Source organism: Gossypium hirsutum, chromosome D11, assembly GCF_007990345.1.
Source record: "Gossypium hirsutum isolate 1008001.06 chromosome D11, Gossypium_hirsutum_v2.1, whole genome shotgun sequence".
NCBI classification, from domain to species: Eukaryota; Viridiplantae; Streptophyta; class Magnoliopsida; order Malvales; family Malvaceae; genus Gossypium; species Gossypium hirsutum.
In genome coordinates, this window is record NC_053447.1 from 70,843,404 (window position 1) to 70,868,257 (window position 24,854).

Genomic DNA, 24,854 nt, shown 5'->3' on the forward strand with positions numbered 1-24,854 from the left:
TATAATCTTTGATGCTTTGTTTTCTTTGAATATTTTGCTTTGATGCTTTTGGTCTGTGCTGATCTTTGAGTGTAACCATTGAGATATATATGGCTATCTGAATTTTTATGATTTGCTATCCATTGATTGTGGTTGTTTTATTAATAAACTTATGTTTTGGATTGAGAAAAAAAATAAGAAATTAGAAACATAAAAAAGAAAGTAGAAAAAGTGAACACAATAATATACGTGGTTCGGAAATATTCCCTACATCCACGGACAGAACTAAAAATGAGATTCACTACTAAAAATTGGAGATTACAATGGGATTACATCGTAAAATAAAATACCTCGCCAATAATTATCCACAAACTTTGAATGGGTTCATGGTCTGAGAAATTCGGAAAACTAAGATGGACATCTTTGAGATTGGACAGAACAATATTTTGGGAACTCTGTTGTCTTACATGTGTTAAATTGAGCTCTCTAATGCCATGTTGTAACGTGTACTGTATCCCTCCATTAATCCTGGAAGGATCAAACTATCACGTAAAAGACGTAAAAGATTTGTTCTTCTGAAAAACCATTGGTTAATAGTACTACGAAATGTCAAATATTTTTAACTAAAAAATCCCATTCTCATATACCAAAATAGCTTCGAAATTAGAAGATGCAAATGAAAACAGAACATTCAATTTGCTGAATAAATGTTGCAGAGAATTGACTAACCGCTTTATTAAATCAAATAAGCTGAAGCAGATGAGTTGAAGTTCACTATTTTTCGCCAATTTAGCCTTCAATGCCTGCAAAAATTGAATACAAAATATATAAGACTCTTTTCTGTTATCATGTTGTTCATGAGGACAATCAGATATATAAATGTTTGAAATGCGTTCCACATCTGTGGTTTGAGTGTGGAGAAATCGATACCAGATTTTGCTGCTTAAATTTCAATACCTCGGGATGACTATATTCTTATCAATTTGAACATAAGGTATGTGGGAAATCTTGGACCACTCTCGTCCTTTACCCCTACTGCACCCTTCTTCTAGCGACGGGCAACGCTGAATATCAAGACGCTCAAGCGAGAGAAGCACATCTTTTTCTGGAAGAGAGGCGAGCTTAGGACAATCATAGATGCCCAATTGTTGAAGAGAGGTGAGGTGCTGTAAGCCCTTGGAGCACATGAATTCCAAATTTTCAAATCTCTGGATGCTGATATCGGTGAGAGAAGGAGGCAGCATCATTCCTATCGTTTCTTCTGGAAATGACACCACACGTGAGCATCCTTCACCGCTGATGTTGAGTTTTTGAAGAGATGTGAGTCTGTTAAATCCCCATTCAACAAGTGATGTATAAATTTTGGGTGCGTTTGTGATTTCAAGTGATGTGAGGTTGGTAGGGAAACCCTCTTCTGGAAAGGATATGTCAGCCGAACACTCCCACACCGATAATTCTCGAAGGGAGGTGAAGTTGTTGATGCACTTGGGAAGGGCTCTAAAATTTTCACAATTCTCAATTGCGAAAACTCTGAGATTTGTGGTGGGCAACCCACTTTCTTCAAATGAAACCAGATTTGGACACCTAGATAATTTAATATCCTGAAGATGGCTGAGCTTGTCTAATCCCCGCGGTAATGATTTAATTTTTTCAGCACCACGAATGCCAATGCTTTCGAGATCAATGGTTTCAAGGATGTCTTGGGCTATGGATTCCAACACTGGACACTCCCCAATAAATAGCTGTTTAAGCATTACGGGTAACTTGGCGTTTAAAAATAACCTACTTAGCTTTGAACAACTTTCAATTTCGAGATGTTGAAGCCGATTGCATATATCGCCCCTTGATGATAACCATATTAGAGATGGACAGTTGCTTATTTTCAAGCGCTCAAGAAGACAAGTGTTGCTACTCATACTCTTATTATTATTTTCTTTTTCATCAACCAAATATTGCAAATTCACGCAATCCCCAATCCTCAGCTCTTTTAAAGCATGAGGAAAGTTACTCTCTGCAAAACAAACCAAGCCTGGACATTTTCGAAGTTGTATTCTTGTAATCAATGGGAAAGCATGTAAGGCTTCTGGTAGTCTATTGAGCCTTTCACAATTAGCTATTTCCAGAGATTCAACACCTGGAATCTTGTCAAGTTGCAATATCTCCTCCTTTGTTTCCAAAGAGACCAATTGCGGACAATTCCAAATCGTGATGAAACGATGCCCAACTATGCTTAACCCATTTTGCGATAAAGATCCCAACTCCTTCCAACCAGAGATCTTGAATGTTTCAGAGTTTGCAAATCTCAACATTGCCCTCTCTGCTGAAATGTTAAAATTTGAAATATTTGAAACAGACACAGCTTTCAAGGAGGTAACCTTCTGTACAGACAAAGAACCTTCATCCACCAATTCTTCACACCCTTCAACCCTAAATTCACACAGCAAGGGAAAACTTGAAATTGAAACTACCAGTCTCTGACACTCATAGATTTCAAGTGTCTGCAAGGATTGAAGGAAGGTTGGCAACCTTCCCAGCAATAGAGGACATTCTCTGATTGAAAGAAAACGAAGGCTGGGGAATTTCGATACTTGCTCATCATCTTCACATAGGTCCCACTCCTCCCAATTCAGCATATTGCCAAATCGCAGAGACTCTAATGATGCAAAAACATTTGATTGATTTTCTCCAAACAACTCAGCACCAATCTTGTGTACTTGATCCAAACCCCTAATTGAAAGATCTTTTAACAACAACAACCTTCCAATAGATGGTAGAGATTTGCAATTTTTACAATTGCTAAGCTCCAATGACAACATATTTTTGAAGGAAGGATCTGCAATCCAAGTAGAGAATTTTGCACCACCATAATTCTGAATGACGAGTTGCTCAAGTTTTTTTGGAGGACGAAGAGAGTCCAACACCCATTCTTCAACTTCTTTATTCCTTGAAGCCTTTTTAAACTTTTCACTCCAATGCAATACCAATCGATGAATCCCCTGCTTCTCATTTAACTTGGCTTCCCCTGCATCTTCACCATTAACATTCTCCAACCCAGAAAGACGGAAATCACCTTCGAGGTTTGACAAATATTTCAAATATCTAATATGACAACCATCACCTTCCGCTATGATAAAATCAGATAACCTTTGAAGATTCGTTAGCTTATCAATTCTAAAAGGAATCCTTTCTATTAAGTAGGCACCTCTGATATCAAGATAATGCAAGTTGACAAGATTTCCCATCTTTGAAGGTAACCTTTGAAGCCAGTGACACCATCTTAATAATAAAGTTTCCAAATGATAAAGAGTGCACAAAGAATCAGGTAGGCATTTGATATGGGTGCCAGAAAAATTTAAGTAGCGAAGATGTTTTAAATTTTCAAAAACATCAGGCAACTCAGTGATTTTATACCCACTCAAAGAAAGCATCCTTAAGCAGCCAAGTCTTGGTAACAAATCAACCAAAACAACATTAGTTAAAAAAGGCCCCCGATGATAATCACTAGAAAATATTAAGGGTAAAAAAGTACGTAAAGAATTCACTTGATCAAATGCTTCAAACTTCTTCACTGTGTCATAACCACTGACAATATAAGAAGAATGTCGAGTGCGATTTGAGAACTTCCATTTCTTATCACCCTCTAATTTTGAGCATATTTCCCCTGCAACTACTTGAGCTAAATCATTGATAAGGTCATGCATTACGAATCGGGACTTATCTTTACCGGATGTCTGAAAAAATGACCTGGACACTAGATCTTGAAAATATTGATTTCCGAGATCTTTAATTTGAGGCATAGCTTTTTGTTGCAAGAGACCTTCTGCTCTCCATAACAAGATAATTTCTTCTTCCTCAAATTCATAATCTTTTGGAAGTATGGAGCAATATGCAAAACATCGTTTCAAGTATGACGGAAGATGATGGTAGCTTAATCGCAAAGCTGGAATTATGCCACACTGCTCTTCTGGTAAGTTCCATATCTCACTCTCATATATTCTTTCCCATTTTCCATGATACTTAACCGTGCGAAGCAAGCTTCCAATGGCTTTTGCAGCCAAAGGTAAGCCATTGCACCTTCTAACAATTTTCTCTCCAATTTCTTTAAGCTGGAGATGTTCATCGAAATTTCTTGTTTTTAATGCATGCTGTGTAAATATGGATAAACAATCATCATCCGATAGTTTATCCAAATGAAAAGCTTTGAGCGGATCCACAATAGATGAAACAATTTGAAGACAAGTGGTTACAATGATATGGGTCCCTGTTCCAAACGGAGACCGTAAGATGGTCCAATCATCATAATTCTCGTTCCAAATGTCATCTAAAACAAGCAAGAATCTTTTCCCAGACAACTTCTCCTTCAACTTAACTTGAAGTAAATTCAAGTCATTCTCGTCACGAGAGTCAGGATCGATGGATTTTAAAATTGTCCTGGTTATATTAACTGCGTCAAAATTATCAGAGACGCATACCCAGGCCTTGTGGTGAAAAGACTGGTTGATGGTGGCATCATTGTAAACAAGCTGAGCAAGAGTTGTTTTACCCATCCCTCCCATGCCGACAATGGAAAGGACTGAAACTCCGTTGGAGTTATCACCTTTGAGAAACTCAATCATTTCTGTCTTCTCCTTGTGTCTGCCAACGTACTCCACAACTCCATCCGGTACGGAAGTTGGTTGCAGCCTAGGTTGCTTTCCCTTGGAGGTTGGAGGTTGGAGCTTGAGACAAGATCTCACTCAACCCCAAACTACTTCTTCGAGTAGTCAAACTATTCAGTCTAGCAGTGATCTCTTTCACCTTGGGAATCATGGAATTCTTAAACAGGAAAGAAGTGGGAGTGAAATTACTACTGGTATAGCAGGTAGGAATGAGTTTCCGTACCTTGCTAGTGCTGCCTTGAGCTTGCGATTTGTTGAGCTTGAGACGTAACTCTTCATAAGCGAACTCATCCAAGATGTCATCCACATCGTAAGCCAAGTCCTGGAGATCCTCCAACCATTTCTTCACGCCCTCGTTCTTGATCTGCTTCTCCTCTGCATCGTCCAACACTGCTTGGATATCGGGCAATATGGACTGCCACTGCTTGAGCTGTGGACGGAGTTGCTTATGATCAGCAACGAAGTTGAGCGCAGAGTCGAGCAACTTGCCCCCCAACAGCTCCAGAAACACAGACAGAGCAGCCTCTCCAATGACAGACATGGTGAAATTATGAGAAGGAAGCAGAAGAGAGAAATGAAGAAGCCAATGATATTGGAAGCCTCTCCAATGCCCATATTTGTAATTTCCAAAATTTCATCCCATTTTAATTCTTTTTAAAATGTACATTATTTTTAATTGAATATTTTCTTTTACTTTGTTGGTGAATTTTTTTATTAAAATTTAAATATATTTTTTAATATTACATTATAATATTATATATTTAATTTAATTTTATATAAATTACATTCTATACATATATGATAAAGTAGAAAATGAGTTTGGCTTAGCCATTTTAATTTTGGAGTCCAAACATAGCTCATTTTAAACAAGCTTAAATTTTTTTTTGTCTAAACTTATATTTCAAAACTCATTCTTTTTATCTAAATCCTTTCATATTTTAAGCTTATTTAGAATGAGTCTATCTACAAAAGAAAAGCTTGTGAAAAGCGCATAATTAGTAATTAGAAATTGTCACACATGTAAAAATATAATATATTATATATAAATTTTATATTTTTGAGAAATAATAATATTTTAAAAAAGATGGATAGATTTTTTTTTCTAATAATTAGCAATTAGTGAATAATACTGAGTAGTTTAGTTTTTGAGAAAAAAAAAACAAAGAAATAGTTTTAATTGAGAAAATGAATTTATAAGAAATGTTGAAATGATGTAATCATCTCTATATTTAACAAAATAATAACATTAGATTTTTCATGCTTTTACCAATTGAGTTTGTGTTGGTGGATTTGATGTACCAAATTTAATAAGACATTTTATCATAGTATAAATAATTATCTTGTAATTATATGTATTCAAATTAACTTAATTTTTAAATCTGTCACCAATCTTTATTTTTTCTCTCTCTTGTAATTATATTTTTACATAATTTTTTTATAATATATGATAGGATCATAAATTAAATCCTTAATTATAGTTATTAAGCTTGCATTTTTTCTGCTAAAGTCAAGAAATTAATTTTTTATTGGGAAACATTTTTATATTAGTTAATTATGAGAAAACATTTTTATGTGAAAGTGTGTTTAACTAATTATAATACAGAAAAGTATATTTGATAATAGGCTCAATTTACATGTTTATTGTGCTTGAATTTGATAAATTCTTTAACGAGATATAATTAATTTTAGATTTATTATTTGATTTTTTGATTAGGTGCAAAAGGCAAACTTAGAAAGTAAAAAAGAGTCGAAAATGCAAGTTGTTGTAAAAGTTTTGGGTCATGATCTATCTTTGTTTTTGGTACAATAACATGGCAAAACCTGAACAACAAACACGACTAACGTGACTCAAACTTAAACCACATCTGGAATAGTAAACACCCTTTATCATCAAGCCATCATATAGGTTCGGAAAAAAAAGAGAGTACTTTTAATTTTTGATTAGGATAATATTTTAATTTTCTAGTATTTTATTTTTTGATATCTTTTTAGATAACACTTTAATATTGGATTAGATTAAAGAATTTAAGTAGGATTAGGCATTTTGAGTTTTATATATATTCTAAAAGGGACAGCAATTCAATTGCTTTCTTTTCTTCTCTGTTTCTGATTCTGTTCTTACTTTCTCTTGCACGATATTGTGCCGCCACGCCACCCTCCCCTATTTTTTTTCCTTTCTTTTATTTAATTTTTGTTTAACCCTTTATACGAGTATGCTTAATTTCATGAGTAATTAAACTTCCCATCTAGCTTTAAGTCGAGAGTCAATTTGGGAGAGAGTCGTAAGATTTGTACTTTAAAACCTTCATTTCAATATTTGTTATTTCTCTGGTTTAGAAGATAAATATTATCGTCTCATACAATTGTTTTGGCACCAAATGAGATCATTGCTTTGGTTTTAATAAAGAATCAATACTATCAATTGTCGTATTCGATCTACCAAAAAATATATTGGTGTGTCCAATTAAGTGGTTGATGTAAATAGTACTTAAACAAATAACTACACGGATGGTGAGGATGAGTAAAAACTTTTAATATCATCCATATCTTTTATAGGTGGTGTATTGCTATGTAGTATACACTTAATGGGTTGGCCTATATGAGTGTGTAGTGAGGCCGCTTCTATGAGATCTTTGGCAATCGTTAAAGCACTCATAAAAACTAGGCACGTGCATGACCTATTAGCACACAATCGCATTGAAGAATGAATCATAAATATAATGTGATAAGTGTGAAAGTTAATTTGGAAATTAAATAATTAGTTCAAAAACTTATTTCATCAATTATTTAAGTAAATCATGTCTCATTTGTTAAAAATTCTCGTTCGCAGTACAAATGACAATATGATTATTCAATATATTGAAACACTCACTTAAAATTATAAATTAAATCTTTGAAATATGTGGGAAATTATTGGAAGTTTTCATGTATCTCAAAGAACTACAAACATCTCACATTGCTAAAAAAAGATCTGAGTCATTATTTATTAAGTCATTATACTTCTTTGAACTTAATAAGAATCAAATTGACAGAGTAGACTCGTGCCCATTCAAGCCTTTTTGTTTTTGGCCTTATTTTTTATTGAAGTTTTGAGAGTCAAAGAAAAGTGAACTTGTAACACCTATATTTAATCATGCTAAATATAATTTAATCGATTGAAGCTATTTTTAATTAAGTCCAAATTCATTGAACTATTTTCAAACTAGTTTTAGCTAATTCAATCAACTTACCTTTGCTATATTAAGCCAATGAAATCCCTATAAATACAATGCATGGCAGTTTTCAAAGTTACTCATTAGCTTTCACGTTCTCATCTAAATTTCTTCTGTATTCTCTTTAGAAAAACCTTCCTCCTACAATCTCAATTGAGTGTTTAATTGGTCGGCTCTTTAGAAAAGCCTTCAAGGATAATGATATTCACGCCTCAAGTCGTGATTCTAATTTTCTAAACCTCTGATTTCTTAAGAGAACGTCAAAGGCAACAACCAGTCAAATTTTAAGTTCAATTACATGAATTCACAAACTTATAGAGTTTATTATTATTATTTTATTTTGAATCAAAAGTTTTCAATTCAAGCTTGAATTATAAGTCCAATTTTAATTTTGTTATTCAAGCTTTATCTCAAATCAAGCTCAAGCTTTTAAAAGTGAAATTTGTTATTCAAGTTAAGCTTTGACTTGATTACACGGTTAGTGTAAATCGTACAAATGTAAAGTATAATATAATTATATAAATTTTGATACTATAATAATTTCAATTTTAAAATTTTAACACAACTATGGTCTAAAATATCCCATTATCAAGAAGCTTAGAAATTAGAAGATGCAGATGAAAACAGAGCATTCAATTTGCTGAATAAATGTTGCAGAGAATTAAGCTATAGCAAATCAGTTGAATATAGCTTTTAGTGCCTGCAAAATTGAATACAAAATATATACGATTGATTGCTATTATCATCTTGTTCCTGAGGACAGTCAGATACGTGGAACTAAAACAGCCAATGTTTAAAACGGTTTCATACCTGTGATACAACATAAGGTATGTGGGAAATCTTGGACCACTCTCGTCCTTTACCCCTAAAAGTGGACATAATTAAAAAGGAAAACTTGTCTGTGGTAGAAAATGAGGGGCTTTAATTAAATTACAACCAACCAGGATGAACTCTGTTTCTGGATTGAAATATTGGAATTGGTAATCAGTGACTTATTCACTAAAAACTAACTATTCTGTCACCTTATATTCTTCCTATAATTTCAGGTTTAATCCTGTTGATTTATACATTCAGTCCACTGCAATATGAACCCATGAAAACCACACTAAACGAAACTGACTGTTTAAGGATCCCATTCATATGATGCAGCACTGCAATGGGTAATTAAACTGACTGTTTAATCCAGTTTCTGTACACTATGCTTCTTCAAAATCATGCCTAGCCGAACTCTCTGACATTGTGGACCGCAAGCGCACTCAAGGACATATTGTTCTTCCCATCTTTTACCATGTTGATCCCTCGGAGGTTCAGCATCTTAGTGGGAGTATCAAGACATACTTTGATGACCATGAATCAAAGAGGCCTGTTGATGAAGTGAAGCGATGGAAAACTGCCTTTGTTGAAGTCTGTAAATTAATTGGGTGGCATATAGGAGGAAAATTCGACAAGCAATTATATAGTTTCTTTTTCATTTTCTTATATATTTAACTTTCTTTTTTTTGGTTTATTTGCTAGGCTTGAATTCTAGTACATTAAAGATATTGTTGAATATGTTATAAAAAGAAGATGACAAATAGAGAGTCCAAAAGTGCTTCTTAAGAATTTGTTGGAATAGATGATCAATGAAGGATGATTTTGAGGCCAACTGAGGAAGAAGACAATCCTATATTAGGATGATTTTGAGGCTGATTGATGAAGACGACATTTGTTTGTGAGTTTTATGTTTTGTCTTTGGGTTTGTGCTTGTTAATTGTTGAATGAATTCTCGCTCAATAAGTTTGTAGGCGATCCAACTTGAAAATTAGGATTAACACTGTGTGGTGCACAGATTCTTGCGTGATCGTGTCTTGCTTGTTGATGCTTGAAAGTTGAAAGATTCTTATATGCTTATGTTAAACTTGATGCATTTTTAAGATTAGGGTAGGATGTGATTTTTATGTGACTAATCTATGTTTGATATTTTAAAGGTAAACTACCCGTTAGTTACTCTAAATAATGGTCGTTTCTATTTTCTCACCTTAATGGAAATCAATCAAATTACAACTCAACTTACTTTTATGTTTAAAAAAAAATAATCATCCAAGAAAATAAATATATATAAGTTTTATAGACTGTTGCAAACTAATATACACTCATATAAGCTGATATTAACTAAAACAAATCAAAACACAATGAAATTTCAACTGAAACGAAACTTAAACTACTTTATATTAATTCAATATTGAGAGGAATTCAATATTGAGAGGATAGCCAATTATTAAGAAAAGAAAAATAATGAAAATCAATCAAATTATAGGTCAACTTACTTTCATGCTTACAAAAAATATTGCTAAAATTAAAAATTGAAAAAAAAACCCAAATTTCGATTATTAAAAATCATCTATAATATATATATATATATAAGTATAATACTATATTATATACCTAGTGCTGGACCATTGATAGACCTTGCCGGTGCTTGAAAAAATAATAACCCCAACCTCTGCATCACATGAAATGGACAATTCTTTAGCTTTCTTCAACAACCCATTTTGCCTCTTTGAAATGTTGAGAATAATTCAAAATAATATTGGTGGGATGTTTAGAAAATCTTGGTAGTATCTTGGTAGTTTCAGATTTTCTAGTTTGACTAAATAATTTGTTAGCTATTTTTATCTTAAGTTAGTTTTCATGTAAGCCTATAAATATAGGCATTTATTCTTTGTTTTTTACTCATTCAGAATTCATTAATAAGAGAGCAACTTTCCTACATATTATTCTATCTTTCTCATGTTTTATTCTCCAACAACTTTGGCATCGGAGCCAGGTTGGATCCTTTAGGCAATTGAGTGAAAGTGAGGTTTGGGTCCATTAGGGTCTTTGGGAAACACGAGAGAAAAGAGTGAGTGTTTTTGGAATGGCATCAGCTGGTTTTTCTTCCTCTCAACCACTCATACCCATTTTCAATGGTGAGAAATATGAGTGGTGGAGCATCAAGGTGAGGACATTGCTCAAATCGCAAGAGCCATGGGACTTGGTGGAGTACGGGTTCGTTGACATACTTGAACCTGATGAAGAAGAAGATAGGAGGTTGAAAGAAGTCAGGAAAAATGATGCTAAGGCATTGTTCATTATCCAGCAAGCAGTTCATGACTCTATTTTCTCTCGAATTGCAGCAGCAACCACATCGAATGAAGCATGGTCAATCTTGCAGAAAGAATATCAAGGTGATTCAAGAGTCATAGTAGTGAAATTACAATCACTACGACGTGATTTTGAGACCTTAATGATGAAGAATGGTGAATCAATTGCTGATTTTTTGTCACGAACAAGGACAATAGTCGGTCAATTGCGCTCCTATGGTGAGAAAATTTCAGACGAGACAATTGTAGCAAAAGTCTTGCGAAGCTTAACGACAAAATTTGATCATGTTGTGGCTGCTATAGAAGAGTCCAAAGATCTGTCAGTTCTTTCCGTTGATGAACTGATGGGATCTCTTCAATCTCATGAGGCGAGAATCAATAGATCAGCAGAAAGGAGTGAAGAGAATAGTGAAGAGAAGGCATTTCAAGTGAAAGGTGACAATAACCGTTCAACAAATAGAGGACGAGGAAGAAGAGGATTTCGTAGAGGTCATAGCGGTGGCTATGGCAGAAGCAGAGGCAAAGGAAGGTATGATGGACAAAGGCAATCGAATGAGCAAGGTAACACAAAAAATGGCATTCAATGTTACCATTGCAATAGATATGGGCATGTAAAAGCTGATTGTTGGTATAAAGATCAAAAAATGAATTTTACATCAGAAAGTGAGGAAGAAAACAAGCTTTTTATGGCTTGTATGATACTAACCATAAGTCAAGTGATTGGTGGTTTGTGGACAGCGGTTGTTCGAATCACATGACGGGTACCAAATCCTTATTCAAGGAGCTCGACGAGTCACAAAAGCTAAAGGTGCAACTTGGAAACAAAAGGGAGATGCAAGTTGAAGGAAAAAGCACTGTGGAAATCGTTAATAGCCATGGAGAAGGAAAAATGTTGGACAATGTTCAGTTTGTTCCTGATTTAGGATACAATTTATTGAGTGTTGGACAACTAATGGCTGGTGGATATGCTGTCGTATTTGATGATGGTGCATGTATCATCAAAAATAAAAAATCAGGCAAACGAGTCCATGTCAACATGACACCAAACAAGATGTTTCCGTTGGATGTTTCAAACATGGAGAACTTTGTTCTTGCTGCAAGTACAAAGGATGACTCGAAGCTATGGCATTTGAGGTATGGTCATCTCAATATTAAATGCCTGAAATTACTGAGTGATAAAGGTATGGTTCTTGGACTACCGAAAATTGTCTCTCTTGATTTATGTGAGGGGTGCATTTATGGAAAGCAAACTAGGAAGCCATTTCCTGTTGGAAAAGCATGGAGAGCTACTGGATGTTTAGAATTAATTCATGCTGATCTATGTGGTCCTATGCAAACCGAGTCCTTGGGTGGGAGCCGTTACTTCTTGCTGTTTACTGATGATTATAGTCGCATGAGCTGGGTGTATTTTTTGGAAAACAAGTCAGAAACTTTTGAAAAGTTCCAGAAATTCAAGGTTATGGTGGAGAATCAAAGTGGCTGCCATATCAAAGTTCTTCGCACAGATCGAGGTGGAGAGTTCATGTCCAAAGAGTTTAATATGTTTTGTGAGGACAGTGGCATCCATAGGGAGTTAACAATTCCTTACACTCCTGAGCAGAACGGTGTCGCTGAGCGGAAGAACCGAACTGTTTTGGAGATGGCAAGAAGCATGTTACAAGCGAAGGGACTCTCAAATCAGTTTTGGGCGGAAGCTGTGGCAACATCTGTCTATCTACTGAATCTCTCACCAACAAGGGCTGTCATGAATAAAACTCCATATGAAGCTTGGTGTGGTAGGAAACCTAATGTAAGTCATTTAAGAATTTTTGGGTGTGTTGCATACGCTTTATTAAATTCTCATGCTCGTAAAAAGCTTGATGAAAAGTCTGAAAAATGCATTTTCATTGGTTATTGTACTCAATCCAAAGCATATAGATTGTATAACCCTCACAGTGGAAAATTTACAAGTAGAAGAGATGTAGTGTTTGATGAAAATGCAAGCTGGGATATGAGTGTAGAACAGGTACAACAGGAGATTTCTTTTCCCATCAAAGATTCTATAGATAAAAAGGAGGAGCCTGCACCAGCAATATCTACAACACTTGAAGAATCTTCTGACGAGCCAATTCCACTAAGGAGATCAACAAGGGTCAAAAAGCCAAATCTGAAATATGCTGATGACACTTATGCATCCTGCCAATTTGCCCAAGCCGTTTCAGATCCTCAGTATTATGAAGAAGCTGCTGATAAGGAAGAATGGAAAAAGGCAATGATGGAGGAGATACAATCCATCGAAAAGAATAGAACTTGGGAGATGGTCGACTTGCCGGAAGATAAAAATGCAATTGGTTTGAAGTGGGTGTTCAAGACAAAATTCGGTGCAGATGGAAGCATTCAAAAGCACAAAGCTCGTCTTGTAGCGAAAGGTTATGCACAGCAATATGGTATTGATTTCAAAGAAACTTTCTCTCCAGTAGCTCGGTTCGAAACGGTGAGGCTTGTTCTAGCAATAGCTGCACAATTGCAATGGCCTGTTTACCAGTTTGATGTCAAATCAGCGTTCCTCAATGGAGATCTACAAGAGGAAGTTTACGTAACACAACCAGAAGGTTTCATAGAGAAGGGAAATGAAACAAAAGTTTACAAGCTGAAAAAGGCGTTGTACGGATTGAAGCAGGCCCCTCGAGCATGGTACAACAAGATCGATGGGTATTTTCAGAAGAAAGGGTACATGAGAAGTGAGAACGAGCCCACCTTGTACGTGAAAAAGGAAGGTAAAAATGATTTCATCATTGTTTGTCTTTACGTTGATGATATCATTTATACTAGTTCCTCTAACTTACTTGTTGATGAATTTAAGTCTCAAATGATGAATGAATTTGAGATGTCCGATATGGGTTTATTGCATTATTTCCTCGGTCTTGAAATTCATCAAGCTGATGATGGAATTTTTATCTCACAAAGGAAATATGCCAAGGATCTTCTCAGTAAATTTAGTATGCTTAATTGCAAGCCTGCAGCTACACCCATGAATATCAATGAAAAATTGCAGCAAGAGGATGGAGAAGAAATGGTAGATGCAAGGAGGTTTAGAAGCTTGGTTGGAGGTTTAATCTATTTGACTCACACTAGACCCGATATTGCATTTCCTGTTGGTGTTATTTCCAGGTTTATGCAGCAACCTTCAAAGGTTCATTATGGAGCAGCAAAACGAGTCTTGCGATACATTGCTGGAACTTCGGAGTATGGCATATGGTACTCAAAAACTTTAGATTTCAGATTGTGTGGGTTCACAGACAGTGATTGGGCAAGTTCTCTAGATGATAGAAGAAGTGTATCAGCATTTGTTTTTACTCTAGGTTCTGGGGTGATCACATGGAGTTCTAAGAAGCAAGCTACAACAGCATTGTCAACCTCAGAGGCTGAATATGTAGCAGCAACTGCAACAGCTTGTCAAGCCATTTGGCTAAGGAGAATGTTAACCGATCTCCAACAAGAACAGAAATGTGCAACTACCATATTTTGTGACAACAAATCCACTATCTCTATGACAAAGAATCCAACATTTCATAGTAGAACAAAGCACATAGATATTCGTTATCATTTCATTCGAGATTTGGTAGCAAAAGAGGAGATATCTTTGGAATATTGCAACACTGAAGAGCAGCTGGCAGATATGTTAACAAAAGCATTATCAAAAGAGAAGTTTTGCTATTTTAGAAGTTTACTTGGTGTCTGCAACTTTGAATTAAGGGGGAGTGTTGAGAATAATTCAAAATAATATTGGTGGGATGTTTAGAAAATCTTGGTAGTATCTTGGTAGTTTCAGATTTTCTAGTTTGACTAAATAATTTGTTAGCTATTTTTATCTTAAGTTAGTTTTCATGTAAGCCTATAAATATAGGCATTTATTCTTTGTTTTTTACTCATTTAGAATTCATTAATAAGAGAGCAACTTTCTTACATATTATTCTATCTTTCTCACGTTTTATTCTCCAACATGAAAACGTTACTTGCCTGCTATTCAAATTTTCAATCTTTTTTATTTCAATTTTCCCTCTACCCATCTGAAAATTTTCTTCTTTCCTTTACTTTTCCCGGAAATTTTTAAAAGAAAAGATAAACCCCAGATATTTTTTTTCTTAAATTTTGAAAAAAACCAAAGGTTTTTATAACAACAAACAGATCAAAGAAAATAAGGCAAAAAATTTAGGGGATTGTAAAAGGATTCTTTTTTTAGGAGAAAAGAAAATAAGTAAGTAATGTTTATATATAACAATTGTTTTCTTAAATGGAAATGGAAAATGATATGGAAAAAGAAAATATGTGACCAAAATTAGGGTGAAATCTTGAAAGGTGACAGATTTGATACTATATCTACCAATTATCCAACTATGGAAACTCTATTTATTATACCTTTAGTTTTTTTTTTCTATTTATCTTAAATTCTCTACCTTCTTACTCTGCTGTTTTTGGCATTTCAACTCAAAATGGATTTTATCTTTGCTTTGGGTTTCTTTTTTTAAATATAAAAAGTGGTTTTTAATTATTTATATATTATTAATGTGTTTTAACAATTTTTGTTAGTGAATATTGATTTTTTTTTGTGAATTATAATATGAGGGTAAAGCCCTAACAACACGACTAGAGTGATTCAAATTTAGGCCACTCCTGAGACGTTGAACACAAGTATTTCACGAGGACATATAACACATGTTTTTTAAATTCATGGCTAAAATAATAATAATAACCTCTTTATTTTATTGTATTCAAATAATAAAATAAACCATGGTTTTAGTCGTACCGGCCGGTGCCGCTGTTCTACTGTTATAGCGCAACAAGCAACACCCTTTCCATACTAATAAAAATTTTGGTTTGTACCGTTCGCATTGGCCGGAACATGGTACACCTGCTACTACATGGATAATGTTAAAAAATATAAAACTTTTAACTATTTTCTATTAGACTAAATATTTAATTGAAATGTATTGACCAATAAAAAAATATTACATTAGAAAGTAAAGTTTAACATTTAAATTTTTTTTTGAAGCATACTTTTTCATTTAAAATATAACAATTAAAATATAATAAAAAAACCCCACTCACCTCGTTATCATAGAAAAATCTTCACTCACCCTTCAGCCTTTTTTATTGAAAAAACACCCTCATCCTTCGATTTCTTTTTTTCTTCTTAATTTTGAATTTATTGAAGGGTAAACTACTAAAATAGTCATTTTTGTTTACCTCAGGTTACATTTTAGTCACTTACGTTATCGTATTGTAACATTTTAGTCACTTAGCCGTTAATTGCCATTAACAGTATAACGGTAAGCTGGCGTGGCATGTTAAATCATCATTTTAAATAAAAATTTTAGGTTAAATTATACAATTGATCCCTATATTTTTCATTTTGAGCAATTTAATTTTTTCTTTTTTGTTTTTTAACTTCCTTTTTTTCCTCATTTTCCATTCTCTTTTGTTTCTCCCTCTATTTTCCTCCCTTTTCTATTTTTTTAACTTAAATTTTTTATTTTTTTCATTTGTTAAAACTAGTCCCTATACTTTAATTTTTTTGAACAATTTAATTTTTTTCCTTTTTATTTTTATTCACAATTGTCTATAATAAGCAAAAAAAAATTAAAAATCTTTATTTTGGATTTTCATTGAAGATCAATACAAAATTTTTAACTTTCCTTTTTTTCTTTATTTTCTATTCTCTTCTGTTTCTCCCTCTATTTTCCTCCTTCTCTGTTTCTTTTAACATAGTTTTTCTATATTTTTCATTTGTTAAAACTAATCTCTATACTTTTATTTTGGTATTGGGTATTTCTTGTACGTTCTGTTTAATCTTCCTTTTGATTAGTTTTTAATATATTTTCAACTTAGAGTAATAATTTTGTATTGATCTTCAATGAAAACCTAGAATAAAGATTTTTTTAAATCTTTTTTTGCTTGTTGTAAACAATTGTGAATTGGAGTTTTTGATATTTTAAACTTATTGTTGATGCTATACAAAGGATCCAAAAATGGATTATTATGGTGATTTTATAGAATTGCTTGGACCTGATATTTCAATGAAGATTCTCATGATACTGGTTAACACTTCTGATCCCACTAGAGTTAACTTGATTTCTAGTTTTCGGCACCGATTTGGTAAACAAATTAATGTCTTTGGTAGAATTTAGCTTGGTGTTCTATTATATATTGAAAAAGAATCGGTATTGATTAATTCAATAAGATCGATTTTATTCATCTTGCAATGATAAAAAACGGTCTTTGGGTTTACACATAGAGTATGTAATCAAAGATAATTTGCTTTAACAAATAAAGAAATAAAAAAAATTAAATTGTTCAAAAAAATAAAAGTATAGGGACTAGTTTTAACAAATGAAAAATATAAAAAAAAAACAACATTAAAAGAAATGGAGAAGGGAGGAAAACAGAGGGAAAAGAAAAAAAGAATGGAAAATAAAGGGAAAAAAAGGAAAGTTAAAAGAACATAAAATAAAAGAATTAAATTGTTCGAAATGAAAAAATATAGAGACCAATTTTATAATTTAACCTAAAATTTTCATTTGAAATGATGATTTAAAGTGCCACATCAGCTTACTGTTACAGTGTTAACGGAAATTAATGGCTTAGTGACTAAAATATTACAATACAATAATGTAAGTGACTAAAACGTAACATTTCAAACATAAGTGACTAAAATGTAACTTGAGGCAAACAAAAATGACTATTTTAATAGTTTACCATTTATTGAATGATGAGTTTTTTATATAATTCATGAATAGTTTTATATTAAAAATTTTATTTATAATAATTTATTTGATATTTATATATTTATTTATATAAATATATTAAATATTTTTAAAAATATCGATATATTCGAAATGATACATAAAATAGACTAGTACCAATACAAATCAGTTGTCATAGAAAAGTGGTGCTTCCACCAATGTGATAATGGCTACCTTGAAAACAACCATGTGGCATAGTTATTTGCAAAGAAATGGGTTAAAGCATGTTGAGTTAGTATTGTGGGTGACTATAATGTTTGATGCTTTGTTTTCTTTGAATATTTTGCTTTGATGCTTTTTATCTGTGCTGATCTTTGAGTGCAACTATTGAGATATATATGGCCATCTGAAATTTTATGATTTGCTATGCATTGATTGTGGTTGTTTTATTAATAAATTTTTGTTTTGGATTGAGAAAAAGAATAAGAAATTCGAAACACAAAAAGGAAAGTAGAGAAAGTGAACACAATAATATACGTGGTTCGGGAATATTCCCTACATCCACGGGCAGGACCAAAAACGAAATTCACTACTAAAAATTGGAGGTTACAATGGAATTACATCATAAAAATAAAAAACCTTGCCAATAACTATCCACAAACTTTGAATGGATTCATGGTCTGAGAAATTCGGAAAACTAAGATGGACATCTTTGAGATTGGACAGAACAAAATATTTTGGAAACTCTATTGTCTTACATGTGTTAAATATTTTGCTCTCTAATGCCATGTTGTAACGTGTACTGTATCCCTCCATTAATCCTGGAAGCATCAAACTATCACGTAAAAGACTTGTTCTTCTGAAAAACCATTGGTTAATAGTACTACGAAATGTCAAATATTTTTAACTAAAATCCCATTCTCATATACCAAAATAGCTTAGAAATTAGAAGATGCAAATGAAAACAGAATATTCAATTTGCTGAATAAATGTGGCAGAGAATTGACTAACCACTTTACTAAATCAAATAAGCTGAAGCAGATGAGTTGAAGTTCACTATTTTTCGCCAATTTAGCCTTCAATGCCTGCAAAAATTGAATACAAAATATATAAGACTCATTTCTGTCATCATGTTGTTAATGAGGACAATCAGATATATAAAAAATAAAGCTATGAAATTTATAAATGTTTAAAATGCGTTTCACACCTGTGGTTTGAGTGTGGAGAAATTGATACCAGATTTTGCTCGAGATGTGGGAAATCTTGGATGACTGTATATAAATTGATACCAAATTTATAAATATATAAATTTCAATACCTCGGGATGACTGTATTCTTATCAATTTGAACATAAGGTATGTGGGAAATCTTGGACCACTCTCGTCCTTTACTCCTACTGCACCCTTCTTCTAGCAACGGGCAATGCTGAATAGATAGATGCTCAAGCGAGAGAAGCATATCTTTTTCTGGAAGAGAGGCGAGCTTAGGACAATCATAGATGCTCAATTGTTGAAGAGAGGTTAGGTGTTGTAAGCCCTTGGAGCACATGAGTTCCAAATTCTCAAAACTTCCAATGAAAATAGATGTGAGAGAAGGAGGCAGCATCATTCCTATCGCTTCTTCTGGAAATGACACCACACGTGAGCATCCTTCACCGCTGATGTCGAGTTTTTGAAGAGAGGTGAGTCTGTAAAATCCCCATTCAACAATTGATGTATAAATTTTGGGTGCTTTTGAGATTTCAAGTGATGTGAGGTTGGTAGGGAAACCCTCTTCTGGAAAGGATATGTCAGCCGAACAATAAGACACCTTTAATTCTCGAAGGGAGGTGAAGTTGTTGATGCATTTGCTAAGGGCTCTAAAATTTTCACAACCCCCAATTGAGAGAACTCTGAGATTTGTGGTGGGCAACCCACTTTCTTCAAATGAAATCAGATTTGGACACCTAGATAATTTAATCTCCTGAAGATGGCTGAGCTTGTCTAATCCCCGGGGTAATGATTTAATTTTTTCAGCACCATGAATGACAATGCTTTCGAGATCAGTGGTTTCAAGGAAGTCTTGGGCTATGCATTCCAACACTGGACAAACCTGAATAAATAGCTGTTTAAGCATTACGGGTAACTTGGCGTTTAAAAATAACCTACCTAGCTTTGAACAAAGGAAAATATCGAGACGTTGAAGCCGATTGCATATATCGCCCCTTGATGATAACCATTTTAGAGATGGACAGTTGATTATTTCCAAGCGCTCAAGAAGATAAGTGTTGCTACTCATACTCTTATTATTATTTTCTTTTTCATCAACCAAATATTGCAAATTCACGCAATTCCCAATCCTCAGCTCTTTTAAAGCAGGAGGAAAGTTACTCTCTTCAAAACAAACCAAGCCTGGACAGTTTTCAAGTTGTATTCTTCTAATGAATGGGAAAGCACGTAAGGCTTGTGGTAGTCTATTGAGCCTTTCACAAAAACTTATATACAGAGATTCAACACCTGGAATCTTGTCAAGTTGCAATCTCTCCTCCTCTGTTTCCAAAGAGACCAATTGCGGACAAATCGAAATCTCGATGAAACGATGCCCGATTAATCTTAACCCAATTTGCGATAAAGATCCCAGCTCCTTCCAACCAGAGATCTTGAATGTTTCGGAGTTTGCAAATCTCAACATTATCCTCTCTGCTGAAATATTAAAATTTGAAATATTTGAAACAGACACATCTTTCAAGGAGGTAACCTTCTGTACAGACAAAGAACCTTCATCAACCAATTCTTCACACCCTTCAACCCTTAATTCACACAGCAAGGGAAAACTTGAAATTGAAACTACCAGTCTCTTACACTCATAGATTTCAAGTGTCTGCAAGGATTGAAGGATGGTTGGCAACCTTCCCAGCAATAGAGGACATTCTCTGATTGAAAGAAAACGAAGGCTGGGGAATTTCGATACTTGCTCATCATCTTCACATAGGTCCCACTCCTCCCAATTCAGCATAATGTCAAAACGCAGAGACTCTAATGATGCAAAAGCATTTGATTGATTTTCTCCAAACAACTCAGCACCAATCTTGTGTACTTGATCCAAACCACTAATTGAAAGATCTTTTAACAACAACAGCCTTCCAATCGATGGTAGAGATTTGCAATTTTTACAGTTGCGAAGCTCCAATGACAACATATTTTTGAAGGAAGAATCTGCAATCCAAGTAGAGAATTTTGCACCACCATAATTCTCAATGACGAGATGCTCAAGCTTTTTTGGAGGACAAAGAGTGTCCAACACCCTTTCTTCAACTTCTTTATTCCTTGAAGCCTTTTCACTCCAATGCAATACCAATCGACGAATCCCCTGCTTCTCATATAACTTGCTTTCCCCTGCATCTTCACCATTAACATTCTCCAACCCAGAAAGACGGAAATCACCTTCGAGGTTTGACAAATATTTCAAATATCTAATATGACAACCATCACCTTCCGCTATGATAAAATCAGATAACCTTTGAAGATTCGTTAGCTTATCAATTCTAAAAGGAATCCTTTCTATTGAGTTCGCACCTCTGATATCAAGATAATGCAAGTTGACAAGATTTTCCATCTTTGAAGGTAACCTTTGAAGCCTGTAACACCTTCTTAATAATAAAGTTTCCAAATGGTAAAGAGTGCACAAAGAATCAGGTAAACATTTGATATGGGTGTTGGAAAAATTTAAGTAGCGAAGATGTTTTAAATTTTCAAAAACATCAGGCAACTCAGTGATCCAATACCCACTCAAAGAAAGCATCCTTAAGTAGCCAAGTCTTGGTAACAAATCAACCAAAACAACATTAGTTAAAAAAGGCCCCCGATCACCAATAGACCAAGAATCACTAGAAAACATTAAAGGTAAAAAAGTACGTAAAGAATTCACTTGATCAAATGCTTCAAACTTCTTCACTGTGTCATATGTTCCAGCAATATAAGAAGAATGTCGAGTGCGATTTGAGAACTTCCATTTCTGATCACCCTCTAATTTTGAGCATATTTCCCCTGCAACTACTTGAGCTAAATCATTGATAAGGTCATGCATTACGAATCGGGACTTACCTTTACTGGATGTCTGAAAAAATGACCTGGACACTAGATCTTGAAAATATTGATTTCCGAGATCTTTAATTTGAGGCATAGCTTTTTGTTGCAAGAGACCTTCTGCTCTCCATAACAAGATTATTTCTTCTTCCCCAAATTCATAATCTTTAGGAAGTATGGAGCAATATGCAAAACATCGTTTCAAGTATGACGGAAGATGATGGTAGCTTAATCGCAAAGCTGGAATTATGCCACACTGCTCTTCTGGTAAGTTCCATATCTCACTCTCATATATTCTTTCCCATCCTGCACAATCTTTAACTGTGCGTAGCAAGCTTCCGATGGCTTTTGCAGCCAAAGGTAAGCCACTGCACCTTCTAACAATTTTCTCTCCAATTTCTTTAAACTGGAGATCTCTATCGAAATTTCTTGCTTTTAATGCATGCTGTGTAAATATGGATAAACAATCATCATCCGATAGTTTATCCAAATGAAAAGCTTTGAGCGGATCCACAATAGATGAAACAATTTGAAGACGAGTGGTTACAATGATATGGGTCCCTGCTCCAAACGGAGACCGAAAGATGGTCCAATCATTATAATTCTCGTTCCAAATGTCATCTAAAACAAGCAAGAATCTTTTCCCAGACAACTTCTCCTTCAACTTAACTTGAAGTAAATCCAAGTTACTGTAATCACATGACTCAGAAGTGATGGACTGTAAAATTGCCTTTGTTATTGCAATTGCATCAAAATTATCAGAAACGCATACCCAGGCCTTGAGATCAAAAGACTCGTTGATGGTGGCGTCATTGTAAACAAGCTGAGCAAGAGTTGTTTTACCCATCCCTCCCATGCCCACGATGGAAAGGACTGAAACTCCATTGGAGTTATTACCTTTGAGCAACTCAAACATTTCTGTCTTCTCCTTCTGTCTACCAATATACTCCACAACTCCATCCAGTACGGAAGTTGGTTGCAGCCTGGGTTGCTTTCCCTTGGAGGTTGGAGCTTGAGACAAGAAGTCACTCAACCCCAAACTACTTCTTCGAGTAGTCAAACTATTCAGTCTAGCAGTGATCTCTTTCACCTTTGGAATCATGGAATTCTTAAACAGGAAAGAAGTGGGAGTGAAATTACTACTGGTACAGCAGGTAGGAATGAGTTTCCGTACCTTGCTAGTGCTGGCTTGAGCTTGCGATTTCTTGAGCTTGAGACGTAACTCTTCATAAGCGAACTCATCCAAGATGTCATCCGCATCGTAAGCCAAGTCCTGGAGATCCTCCAACCATTTCTTCACACCCATGTTCTTGATCTGCTTCTCCTCTGCATCGTCCAACACTGCTTGGATATCAGGCAATATGGACTGCCACTGCTTGAGCTGCTGGTGGAGTTGGTTGTGATTAGCAACAAATTTGAGTGCAGAGTCGAGCGATTTGCCCACCAACAGGTCCAGGAACCCAGAAAGAGCAGCCTCTCCAATGACAGACATGGTGGAATTATGAGAAAGAAGATGAAGAGAGAAATGAACAAAGCCAAAATGGAAAGTCAGGGAACAAAAAAGAAAGAAAGGGAAATGGAATCTGCACAATTAGAGAAAGTTGAAGAAATTGGCACAATATCCTTGAAGCATATAAGAATTCAGACAATTTGGCAATGAGTTGGAAGTCACTGAGTACAGATAAAGAAGCAAACACCAGTACGGTAAATTTTTTAATCACAAATATTTACAGTATTTAGCATATATAGATTTGTAAATTCGTGGTCTAATTCACTGAATCAAATCCCTACTGAAATTCAAGACTGATTGTAGTTATATTGTTAGTTCACTTACTATTTTACTATTTATACTATTATTTTTAAGTTTTTAATTAAGTTAGTATTACGAGTTAAAGTTCAAGCACGACTTGACCCGTTTTTAAGTTTAAAATATTTTATATTATGTTATATTTTGCCCAAGTCCATATTTTAGGCGGACTATCGAGCCGGGCCAGGCCACCCGGCCCATGAGGAGGCATTGGATTATGATAAAGAAGATGGACCCCAAGTAGTTGTTGCTGGGAAAAGACAATGAAAGTGGAAATTAAAGAGGTCCCAGTCCATGAAATTATTGCACCCTCCCAAGTGGTTGTTGATGGGAAAAGACAATGAAAGTGGAAATTAAAGAGGTCCGAGTCCATGAAATTATTACACCCTCCCATTTTTTCCGTCCCCGCAGTTATATGTAAAGCTTTTCTTTTAGGCATAATGATCATTCCTAATTTGCATAAAAAATAATTTTAACCCTTAAATTTTAAAATTTTAAAATTTTTTTTATATTTTTTAACAATAAATTTTAATTTTTAAAAATAATTTTTTTTTAATTTTAAAAAATTAATTAAGTAATAATATAATATCCACATGTATGTAACGTTAGTAAAGTTAAAAAAAAGTTGCAAATTTAAGTGCTAAAAAATAAAAATCTAAATAGAGAATTAAAATGATTTTTTAAAGTTAAAAACTCGAATAAATTATTATGTCTTTCTTTTATTTGATCAAAATAGGTTAAAGTGTCTGCAATTCTAAAATGAATGGACTTACTATTTGATGCATTATTATTTTTACTGGAGATCGGGAATAGATGAACTTTCTATGGGCCTATTTAACTGATAGGATTTATTACCACTTTAGTAACTTTGGCGATTTAGTCAATTACTCGAGATTCATGATTATTTTATTTCTTGATGCTAACAATATACCGTGGTCAAATAGGATCATTTATTCTTGAGAACTTTTACTTTTTTTATCTTGTGGAAGTTTGACTTAATTCTCATTTATCTACTTCTATCCATGAGGGGGAAGAAACGTCTATACTCAGTTACAAAATTTATTTTGTACTTTGCAGAGGGTTCTGTTTTTCTATTAATAGGAGTTTTGCATCTCAATTTATACGGTTGTAATGAACCAATATTAAATTTTGAAATATTAGATAATCAATCATATCCTGTTGCACTAGAAATAATATTCTATATTGAATTTCTTATTACTTTTGCTGTCAAATCGTTGATTATACTCTTACATACATGGTATTATATAAAAAATTTCAATAAATAAAAAA

At 34.1% G+C, this 24,854-nt stretch overlaps 1 protein-coding gene across 5 annotated transcripts; it reads right to left on the bottom strand.

Annotated features, from left to right (window-relative positions):
- Window positions 1–251: 251 nt before the first annotated feature.
- Window positions 252–23,546, bottom strand: LOC107925911 (putative disease resistance RPP13-like protein 1). 5 transcript variants are annotated; one of them, XM_041105155.1, is made up of 3 exons: window positions 22,437–23,546; window positions 937–4,358; window positions 252–782 (listed from the first exon to the last, which is right to left on the bottom strand). In XM_041105155.1, exons 1-3 carry the CDS (start codon window positions 23,247–23,249, stop codon window positions 776–778), a joined length of 4,242 nt encoding a protein of 1,413 aa, XP_040961089.1. In that variant the 5' UTR covers window positions 23,250–23,546; the 3' UTR covers window positions 252–775. The 5 variants fall into 5 exon arrangements, 1 of the variants encoding a protein (XP_040961089.1); XR_005920836.1 differs by lacking the exons at window positions 252–782; window positions 937–4,358 and adding exons at window positions 18,223–18,514; window positions 18,705–18,778 and having other exon boundaries at window positions 19,012–23,507; XR_005920838.1 differs by lacking the exons at window positions 252–782; window positions 937–4,358 and adding exons at window positions 18,223–18,552; window positions 18,705–18,778 and having other exon boundaries at window positions 19,012–23,507.
- Window positions 23,547–24,854: the final 1,308 nt, after the last annotated feature.